At 41.7% G+C, this 11,498-nt stretch overlaps 2 protein-coding genes across 3 annotated transcripts in view; one reads left to right on the top strand and one right to left on the bottom strand.

Moving 5' to 3' along the window:
• The window catches only part of LOC144236036 (caspase-1-like), a 17,787-nt gene extending 10,942 nt beyond the window's left edge, over positions 1 to 6,845 (top strand). For both annotated transcript variants that reach the window (XM_077769648.1, XM_077769654.1), the window contains 5 exons: positions 1,013 to 1,247; positions 1,997 to 2,161; positions 3,308 to 3,417; positions 4,916 to 5,019; positions 6,725 to 6,845. In XM_077769648.1, the coding sequence (XP_077625774.1) occupies positions 1,013 to 1,247; positions 1,997 to 2,161; positions 3,308 to 3,417; positions 4,916 to 5,014 (609 nt within the window). In that variant the 3' untranslated portion in view covers positions 5,015 to 5,019; positions 6,725 to 6,845. The remainder of the gene's footprint in view (positions 1 to 1,012; positions 1,248 to 1,996; positions 2,162 to 3,307; positions 3,418 to 4,915; positions 5,020 to 6,724) is intronic.
• The window catches only part of LOC144236384 (uncharacterized), a 613,069-nt gene that overhangs the window by 167,314 nt on the left and 434,257 nt on the right, over positions 1 to 11,498 (bottom strand). The window lies entirely within an intron of this gene.

Raw genomic sequence — 11,498 nt, forward strand, 5'->3', positions numbered from 1 at the left:
GTGTGTGTGTGTGTGTGTGTGTGTGTGTGTGTGTGTGTGTGTGTGTGTGTGTTTATAAAGTGGAAGTACTAGGCAGGTAAAATCTAGGTCTCTTTTGAGCTCTAAATATCCTCAGTTCCATAACTGACCAAAGTGACTGGCATGTTGCAAACTGGGATGATTAGGACTTGGCCCCAACACTGCCCAGAATCCTCTAGAGTAATGAGTGGTTAGCAAGAATGTACTCGCCACGTAAGTACTGAGTCCCAGCTCTGTCCCGGGGGTTATCCTTGGCACTGGGCACAGGTCTGTGAACAAGACAGGAAGGTCCCAGCTGCAGGGATCAAGGCGCACATGGCGGGGGGATAATCGAACTGAAAGCAAAAGAGAACATTCCAGGGATCTGGTATGTCTCTAGAAGAGTGAGAAGAGAGTCAGAAGTAAGTGAAAGGGAAACATGAGAGCAGGCTGGTGAGTGAGGAGCAATCATGTTGGATGGGGTGGTCGAGAGAAACGTCTGTGAGGAGGTGACAGAGGACGAGGCGCGTCACTGCAGGGGACGAAATACATTCCGAGGGAGAAGTCTGAACAGAATGGCAAGTTAGCACAGGAGCAGCACAGAAAGACCAGAGGGACCGCAGCCAGGGGAGGAGGAGGCAGGGTGAGAGGCGGCCGTTCGGACGTCCACGGTTCGATTTTATTCTAAGCACGGGGGGATGGGTTTTACATTTACATGTGATGCCTTTACGACACAAAGGTCTCATCAGGTAATGAGAGAAAAGACAGAGATGGAACGGAAAAGCTCTGTAAGGGACAACAGGTGAGTGTGACACGTATCCAGAGAATGGTTTACGTAGTGTCCTCAGAGCAGAAGTCCCACCCACTGCTCCATGGCAGGAAGATGGGACACCCACCATGAGAAGGCATAGCATGTGGAAGGTCACGCATACTTCTTAGACTGTGCGTGAGCAGCAGGAGGCCAGGCTAACTGAAATGCTTGTCCCTGTCAGTGAGACCCGGTGGTCTTTTTCAGGAGATGGAATCCGCGCTGCGGGCATTTGCTGCCCGTCCGGAGCACAAGTCCTCGGACAGCACTTTCCTGGTGTTCATGTCCCACGGCATCCTGAGCGGAATCTGCGGCACGACGCACAGCCCTGAAAACCCAGATGTGCTAGCTTACGACACCATCTTCCAGATTTTCAACAACCGCCACTGCCTTAGTCTAAAGGACAAGCCCAAGGTCATCATCGTCCAGGCCTGCAGGGGTGGTGAGTTCTGAGATGGAAGGGCTTGTGGAGAACTGGGTGCAGTTTGTTTCTAGAGGAAACGGTCGTAGACCCCATTCAGTGCACAGCAACTAAAATTATTAGGAGGGTCCACCTAGGGACCGGTATCACGAGAATGTGTCCTGTCAGCTGACGCTCATCTCCTCGATTTAATCCAGGGGATGTGGTGAAGAAGACCACCGAAACTAAACAGAAATGTTCAAATCTTGGAGCAAATTGACTTCAGTGACAGCTTCCCTTGTGAATGCTTTACAGACCTTTTGACATTCTCTGGCTTGAGAAGAACTTCAGCCGCAAGTGGGGGTACTGAGTAAAGGCAGCACCCTTTCTGTCCCTGCACTACTGAAAGGAAGGTGGTAGGAAGATGAGGGAATTTGGAACTGCAGTCAAAAAAGTGTTTTGTTTTTCCTGATTTCCAATCACCATTTAGCTTTTGTGGAGTGGTGTTTGGGGGGAAAGGAAACAAAAATAATTTAGCAAAAACTCTAAGTCTGCTCTCTGAAATGATGCAAATAAGGCTTTGACTCCCTTGTTCGTCTTAGCAAATGTGTTCTTTCAGTTTGATGATGCTGTCACCGTTAGCGGGCACACTGCTCAACGACACCAGAGCAAGGCAGAGTGGTGTGTGTGTGTGTGTGTGTGTGTGTGTATGCGCGTGCACGCACGCGCGTGTGTATGAGACCAGTCACACTGAGAGCTGCACCGTGTCTAGCAAGTCGATGTCTCCACAGAAAACCTTGGGGAGCTGTTGGTCAGCGACTCTCCTGCGGCTCCGACGGAGAGAATTTCACAGATGGGTTCCATCCTTTCACAGATAGGTGATAGCCTGGAGGACGACGCCATTCACAGGGTCCACGTGGAGAAGGACTTCATCGCTTTCTGCTCCTCAACCCCACGTACGTGTCCTTCTGTGCAGGCAGGGATTGTGGGGCCCGAGGCCAGTTCTAAGACAGGCTCTGTGCAACAATGACCCGAAGCAAATACTAAGTGTTGCTCTATCTTATGTTTTGTTTTATCTTGTCTGTTCTCTGGAGACACAGACTCTTTTCTCCCCCTTACTTTCTAAAATTGTGCTTTTACTGTAAGTGCTATGCTTTACAGTCAAAGGTACACCAAACATTAAAACCATCTAATGCCAAGAACCCCCCTGACCATACGCCATTTTAACACAAATGATGGATTCAGGTTTCTGTTAAATCCATTCAACATTTTGAGAAGAGTTTGTATGGATCCTGGGACTGGCTGCCCTTTTCCAAGGATCAAGTGCAAGCCTCTCCCTCCGTATTTCCCATCTGACGCCGTGGGCAGGTATGCGGTCTCACGCCCCTGCAGCGGATGTGGATGCCCCATTAGAAGGAGTACAAAATGATACTATGGGGCTTATTAGACCCTACTAATAGGACAGCGTTGAGTTCTTGAGCTCTCTGTAGTCATCTGAAGAAGCCTGACATTTGAGGGCTTCTAATGTGCACATTTTTATTTCTAGTCTTTTTTTAACTGGTTTATGGAATCATAATTGACAGACAAAATGCTATGCATACTGAATGTATACTGCATAACGAGATTGGAGATAAGTATATATCTGTGAAAGTATCACCACAATCAATGTCATAAACATATCAATCCCCTCCAAAATTTCCTTTGGGCCTGCTCATCTATTGTATGTACTATATTGTGAAAGACAGCACGGTATAAAACCTGGTAAGAGCTGCCTGTGTAAACATGGGGACATTCTTTAATCCTTGTGAGCTTCTATTGTTTCCTCTGTATAATGGGAGAATTCCAGTTACCTCTCAAGCAGCTGAACATGGGACACGTAGTAAAAAGTCAGTCAATCCTAAGAATACAGTGCCATCTCCTGCACTTCCGATGAGCTGCCGCTAGTTCAACCTCAGCTAGCGTTTTGTGTGTGGGTCTGTTTCCTCTCTGCGGAAAAGGGTTCTAAGTGTCGAGATAATTACCATGCTATGCTTTAGAAACAAAGGTAAGCAACATAAGGGTGAAGACCACAGCTCAAGGCTCACCACTTCCTGTCTTCTTAGATAATGTGTCCTGGAGAGATGTGAAGAAGGGATCGCTCTTCATTACACAACTCATCACATGCTTCCAAAAATATTCTTGGTGCTGTCATCTGGAAGAAGTATTTCGGAAGGTAAGCTTGTCTCTCCTCTTCCAGTCTTGGAAGAGGGCTATTATGTGCCTTGTGGGTGACAGTGGCAGAATTTCCAGGAAAACACAAGTAGAGTGGCACCTGGTTTCTGTCTTCATCTAGGTGTTTAAAACCTGATGTAGGAAAACAAATCTCACTGCACTGTAGCAGGAGATCAAAATATATCAAAAAAATAATATAAATTATAAGCTTGTCTGTCATGGAGTGTAAGCTCTTAAATTTCAAAGAGTGACAGGTAATTGAATTAACTTTCATTGTTTAACTTATTAAATGAATATGGATTGTGTGGCATACTTGGTGGTGGGTTCTATCCTGGCAACGAGGGGGTGAACGAGACGTAGGTGACATAAGGCCACGTAGCATTTACATTCTTTTGAGAGAGACGGTTGCCGAACAAGGAGGCCAACGAACAAATGCATGATTGGGAGAGGATCCGAAAAGACAAAGACCAAGGACGTGGGAAAGAGAGGACAGGAGAAGACGTTCTCTGAATGGAGTGGCCCAGCAGGGATGACATGATAGTCCTTCCCCAGCCCAGGACATTGCTCAGTCCTCCTTCTTCTAGCTTAGTTCCCTCTGTGGCTCCCCCACCCATGCCCTCAGTGGATGTGTGTGTTTGTTTTTCACCTGTATTCATTCACTCAAATGAGAACTGAATGAAGGCAGAGATTTGCTAAACACTTCAACATTCAGCACGTAGGAATTAATATTCATTGAGTGAATAAATGCATGAATAATAAATATATGCTCCTCCCATCATTTAGGGAGAAAGGGATTGGTATTAAGAACATGGCAAACTGTGAAGTGTTTCCATTCAAAACCATAGAGGACAGTGGCACTCTTCCAGAAAAAGAAGGCCACACCATTAGTAAATCAGAGAAGATTGCAGTGTGACATGAGTCAGGGTCTCTATGAATAAGAACTTAGCAAGTTGACGCATAGGACTTATACACTGCACTTTGAAGGGCACTTCTAGGAAAAGACTAGAAGTAGTCAATCTAGGTTAAGTAGGATCTCATTGATCAGTCCGTGGCCAAAGACTTCAGGTCAGTTTGGTGGTGGGGATGTGAAAGTTGTTCACTGTTCCAGACTTAAGAACAAAATCCTGGGATTTGAGTCTCATTAAGTTGAGGAGTTAGCCCTGGTGGACGTAGAAGGTAGAGAATTCTCGAGAGCGCCTTCTCACAAACAGACCTGAAGGGCAAACTGGTCATTAGACCTTTAGATCAGAAAACAGGAGATGGCGTTTGAAAGGTCTCAGATTAGACATACAGTGTTTGAGATAAAGAGCATGTTCTGACAGGGGGTGTCACTTTTAAGAGGCAGGGCAACAGTGGCAGGGAGTCAGAGTGTCCACGGGGCCAGCCCCACCAGCCCTGGGAGCACTGGCATGCCGAGAATTGTCCGGGCTCGTGGTGGAAAATCTTTTCTGAGAATTCCTAAGAGGTATGCCTCAGCGAGCACCTCATTTTGTTTTTAGGTACAACAATCATTTGAAAAACCAAATGTGAGAGCCCAGATGCCCACCATTGAACGGCTATCCATGACAAGATATTTCTATCTCTTTCCTGGCAACTGAAAACAGTAAGTATCAAGAGCTGTTGGCAGGTGAAGCAACGGAGAGTAATATGGGTGGTGCGGTCCAGGGCCCCATGGCAGCTGACAGCTTGGATGCTCACAGGAGTGTGCCTTGTTGACGCAGTGTGGCCATTCGCTGCTGTTTTTTTTACTGTACTTATGTGGGTCTGGCCCCCTACCTCCCCTCCACAATCCATCCATCCGTCAACCAATCAATGAGTTAAGCCAAACCAAGACAGGAAGTAATAAACTATGAAGGACACAGAATAGCAGTTATTAAAATAGAAATGTGCTCATGTTTCCATTATTACTTATATTGATCTCCCATTGTCTCCGTGCCCACCCCTCCCCTCACGCTCAGTCACCACACATTGCTTCAGATCCTGAAAACACACAGCACAGAGGAGCTGGGCTTGGAGAAAGCAGGACGTTGGTCCTCTGAGGACACGCACTCACTCCCTACTTTGCCCTCTCATCATCAGAAATGTGAGATATACCCTGGACCGTAAGGCTTGCGTTGAGGCCGACTCTGGCTCTCCAGCTGTTCTCACAGTGTGGATGTCAGAACACCTAGAGTGTGGTCTCAGATCTGCAAATACCTCTCAAGTACCGGAACCCCTTCAAGCCCCCATCTTAACACATGATGATGATGATGAGGAGGAGGAGGAGGAGGAGGAGGAGGCAAACTATTTTAGAATGGGTACATCAAGGTGATAACTAATGATTATTTTACTCACTCAGAGCAGCTTTATATCATTCTACATTATAAACAATTCTTCGTATCCCTCTCAGAAACATAATTTAAATTTAACAGTAACATTTATCTCTGTAATTTAAATATTTACCTGTACTCTGATATCTGAGACATTGGTTCAAAATTGCACAGATGTTTCAGTATAATAGCTTTTAAGGCCTAATTAGTCCAATAGAACCATTCTGAGGATTGAATTATTTATGTGATGTATTTCTCAACCCATTATTATGTTCCAGGTTCTGTTCTAGATGCTCATTATAGATGAGTGAACAAAATTAATGGAATCCTTACTCTGAAAAAGCTCATACTCTAGCGAGTGGAGACAGATGAAATACACAAGGAAATATATCATAGGTCAGAGAGGGATAAGAGCTAAGAAGAAAGATAAAGGATACTCAAGAGACACAAGAAGGTGGATGCCAGAGTGTTATCTATAGACAACTGAGACAAAGTTTCTTTGAAGTGATAAAATGGTAAAATCAGAACAAAGACTGGACAGACTGGGGAGGGAACCCTGTAGCATCATCCCAGCTCAGGGAACAGCAAGTACAAACAGCCTGAGGCAGAAATGCAATGAACATGTCTAAAGAATTGCAAGAAAGAGGGTAGACTGGAGGAGGATGAGATTGGGGGAAATGGCAGAGAAAACCTGAGAAAAGCATTGGGAAACCTGATCACAAGGATCTTGGTGGTCATATGGTAAACGTTTTACACTGTTTATCGTGTGTGAGACAGAAAACATTTCAAGTGCTTTGCACAGAGAAATGACACCATCTAATAACAGGTTTGGCAAACGTCACACTGAGTATTTTTGGCAAACAGACTATAAGGGTCACAAATATAAACGAAAGAAAGCGGCAAAAGTACTCAAAAAAGGGTGAAAAAGGCATTGTGATAAGGGATGGACTAAAGGCTTCTAGGATTACTATCCTGACCTGCTCTTTTTCTCTCCTTCAGGCATCACGGGCAGTCCAGCTCTTCTTGACCAACTTTGAAAAGTACCTTAGCTAGCATACCACACTCATTTAACTCGCTTCATTTCAATAAAAAAGAAAACAAATAAACTGTGCCCTTTAAATCCTCAGGAGAGAACATAATTTCAATGAAAATGGGGGCTGGTTGGAAATGAAGTGTAAGAAGCAAGCTGCATTTTCCAGCTTTATGACTCATACAGTGTGTGCATGTCATTGGGTGATAACAACTGGCCATGACCCTGGCCTTCAGCACAAGGGTGAAAGGAGATGGTGCCCATCTGGAGCCAGCACTGCAAATCAGCTCCCCATCTGTACACTTATCAAACCCTGGATCTAGAGAATGATGTAGAAGAAATTTTCTAATTCATTACTTAATCAACATTATAGGCGGAGCTCATTTCTTTTCTTCAGTAAACTATAATGATTTCCGCAAATTAATCCCACATATCTTTCTTCCCGTTATAAGTTAATTTTCTTGTTAATTATTTTTCCTCAGACTCTGCACATTCCACATTTCAGAAAAATTTTATCCTTTGCAAGCTCTTGGCTATTGTGTAAGATGAGTTGGGCTTTGGTTCAAGAGGGTATAAAGTCAGTGTATATGTGTAGACGTAAAGATATAATTGCATAAATGGCAGCAAAGGGAAAGGAGAGTGTCAGCAATGGAAAAGACAACATCCACAGTTCTGGAAGGATGAGCGTTGAAAGAGGAATCTGGGCAAGCTGGTCATCAGAGCTACTGTGGAAGGAGATGTTCCACTTTTGCTACGTGCACAGAGAACGGTGGATAGCTATTTTAATACGTGGCTGAGCTAAATTTAAAAAAATAAAAGGAAGCTCTAGATGTGAAACGTAACCATAATAGTTCAAATTTATACAGATCAACTGTATGTCAGGAGAACTGTGAAGAATTTATCGTCGTGAGGGATTTTTGTATATAAGTAACTAATTTAATCAACACAACAGCCCTGTAATTACAATCAACACCTCAATTTTACAGATAATGAAACAAAAGAACATAGAGCATAAATGACTTGTCCAAAGTCACAGTTAGCAGGTGGCCACAGCAAGATATGAGTGCTCTGACTCGCTCTGGGCTGGAGTTATTCACCACTGTCCTGTGTTGCCTCTCCAAAGCCAGGACAGACGAGAATGGGAAGGATTCTGAATTGCAGGGGTTAATAATACTACAAAGACTGATGATGGTTTTACTCCTGAACGTGGTCTGCCTATGTAGGGACATGAAGCACACTATAAACATCCAAAGATGCATATTATAGATACCTAGTTGTCTGGCCACTGGGTGTCAAAGTAGAAATTCACTAACAGAAACACTGCCTCTCATCTTCACGTAGCTTGAAATTGAAATAAAAAAAATAAATAAATAAATGCACATACGTAATTCATGTACATATACACACAGACAAAACAAGGGAGAGAAACGTATGAACTAAGCATTCAACTTGAGAAGTCAGAAAAATGCTAAACCAATACATAAAAAGAAGTAAGCAAATAATAAAGATTAAAAACAAATTCCAACTAAAATAGTAAAGAAACAAAGGACTGAGCAGATCATTAAAGCAAACGCTGGCCCTTTAATAGGACTAATCAAAGCTCAGACATTCAGCAAGACTGAATAGGAAAAAAACCAGAATTAGCACAAAGACAATATTAGAGATAAAAAGGTACACTAAATATAGATCGAAATATAGAGAAAAAAACAGAGAATATCATACAAAACACAGGAAATACATGGAAATTTTTCAAGAAAAGGAAAATTAATACATGATAAAGCAAGAAGCTGAATGGATCCATAAACATTCAACAAATTATTTTCTTTCTTTTTTTTAATATTTTTATTTATTTCTAGGAGAGAGAGAGAGACAGCGTGAGCAGAGGAGGGTCAGAGAGAGAGGGAGTCACAGACTGAAACAGGCTCCAGGCTCTGAGCTGGCAGTCAGCACAGAGCCCGACGCGGGGCTCGAACCCACGAACCGCGAGATGATGACCTAAGAGAAAGTCGGAAGCTTAACCGACTAAGCCACCCAGGCGCCCCTCAACAAATTATTTTCTGTTTGTCATATTTAGCTGCAGAAAAGGCTAGTAGACCCGAATGGTTGTAGACATGTTTTACAAAACTTCTAAGAAACTGATGAGCTATACTTTACATAAACACATCCACATAAAAAGAGAAGTACACTTCTTAAGTTGTTTTACAGGGCTTCTCCAAAACGGAAACAAAATTAAAGAAGAAGAGAAGGAATTAGAAAAATATTCGCTGATTTCTCACCAAGTTCATGTAAAGATTCTAAAAAACATGCTAGCAAAGAAAATCTAGCCATATCTGAAATAATATTAATACTCATTAACCGGTATTTAATGATACTAGTATTTACACTAAGAATGGGTTACGGTCTAATAATAGACATATTTATGATAGCGTCCCTCAAAAAAAAAAAACATGAAAAAGTAGACACAATAATTTTAAGAAGTTATAAAGGCATTCCGTAGTATTCAGAGTTAATTTATAATAAAAAATAAGGGCACCTGGGTGACTCAGTCGGTTGAACACTGACTTTGGCTCAGGTCATGATCTCACGGTTTGTGAGTTTGAGCCCAGTGTTGGGCTCTGTGCTGACAGCTCAGAGCCTAGACCCTGCTTCGGATTCTGTGTCTCCATCTCTCTCTGCCCCTCCCCTGCTCATGCTGTCTATTTGTCTCTCTCTCAAAAATAAAATAAAAATAAATAAAGATTAAAATTAAAACCTTAGAAAGACAAGAGAAAAGCAATTCCTCAATTTAATGCATATATTTCATTAAAAGCCTACCAATAAAATTAAAATAGAGGAAAAACACTTAATATGAGAAAATCTGTAGCCTTCTTATGCAGAAGTATTTGAGTATTACCTTTATATAGTATATAAGTAAAAAAGATTTCTAATCAATTTTGCACTAGAGTTCCAAGCTGAGAAAGCCAAAAGTAAAAACTATGGAATACAAGAAATAAAATCATTACTGTTCTTAAAAAATATGATTTCATTCATTAAAAATCTCTTCAAATTAATAATAAGCTCCTTGGATTTGCAACAGTTCAGATCAATATACAAAATATTACAGTATTCTTGCAAAGCAAAGATCATCAGGAAGTGTTTGCTGTTTTAAAGTCTCTCTTTGCAATAAGGAGAGAACATCATAAGATACTTGAAGATAATTTTAAACAAACAGTTGCAAGGTATATATGGAAAAAATATTTTACAAAATCCCCGAGTGACATAAAAAAGATTTAACTACCTTATGAGATATATAATCATCACTGATTAGAAGACAAATAACTATAAAGCTTTCAATTTTCCACCCAAGTTAATCTATAAACCCAACAAAATAACAAAGAAACTCTAACAGGGTATTTTATTGAACTTAATAGGTTATTTATACACTTGGTTTGGAAGGTGAAGTAGTAAGAACAGCTAAGAAAACAATTTTCTTTTAAGAGGATGGAGATTGCCTAAATATAAATCAAGACATGATATAAAACTCTATGAAAGGAAACAAAAACAAACATGAGCTACAGGGAGTTCATCAAGATAAAAAGCTTCTGAATAGCAAAAAAAACAACAACCTATAAAACTAAAAGGCAGTATATGAAGTGGGAGGACATATTTGTAAACGACATATATGATAAAGGGTTAGTATCCAAAATTTATATAGAACTTATCAAACTCAACACCTAAAAAATAAATAATCCAGGTAAGAAATGGGCAGAAGACATGAAAAAACATTTTTCCAAAGAAGACATCCAGATGGCCAGTAGACACATGAAAAGATGCTCAACATCACTCATCATCAGAGAAATACAAATCCAAACCATGATGAGATACTACCTCACACATGTCAGAATGGCTAAAGTTAACAACACAAGAAACAACAGACATTGGCAAGGATTGGAGAAAGGGAGCCTTCTTACACTTGGTGGGAATGTAGACTGGTGAGGCCACTCTGGAAAACAGTGTGGAGGTTCCTCAAAAAGTTAAAAATAGAACTACCCTATGACCCAGCATTTGCATTAGGCATTTATACACAGAATACAAAAATACTGATTCAAAGGGCACATGCACACCAATGTTTATAGCAGCGCTATCTACAATAGCCAAATTATGGAAAGAGCCCAAATGCCCATCAATGGACAAATGGATAAAGAAGATGTGGTATATGCATACACTGGAATATTATTCAGCCATCAAAATGAATGAAATCTTGCCATCTGAAACAATGTGGGTGGAGCTAGAATGTACTGTGCTAAGCAAAATAAGTCAGTCAGAGAAAGACAAATACTGTATGATTTCACTCATATGTGGAATTTGAGAAACAGGAGATGAACATCTGGGAAGGGGGAGGAGAGAAGAGAAGGAAATAAACACAAGAGACTTAACAGAGAACAAACAGAATTGATGGAGGAAGGAGGTGGGTGATGGGCTAGATGGGGGGTGGGCATTAAGGAAGGTGCTTGTTGGGGCACTTGGGTGGCTCAGTCAGTTGAGCATCTGACTCCGGATTTCGGCTCAGGTCATGATCTCCAGGTTCATGAATCTGAGCCTCACATGGGGCTCTGTGCTGACAGAGCCTGCGTAGCATTCTCTCTCTCCCTCTCTCTCTGCCTTTCCCCCACTCGTGCTCTCTGTCTCTCCCTCAAGACAAACACTAAAAAAAAAAAAAAAAAAAAAAAAAAAAAAAAAAAAAAAAAAAAGAAAGCCCTTTGG

The sequence above is a fragment of the Crocuta crocuta genome, unplaced genomic scaffold, assembly GCF_008692635.1.
Source record: "Crocuta crocuta isolate KB4526 unplaced genomic scaffold, BGI_CrCroc_1.0 scaffold80, whole genome shotgun sequence".
Classification (NCBI taxonomy): Eukaryota; Metazoa; Chordata; class Mammalia; order Carnivora; family Hyaenidae; genus Crocuta; species Crocuta crocuta.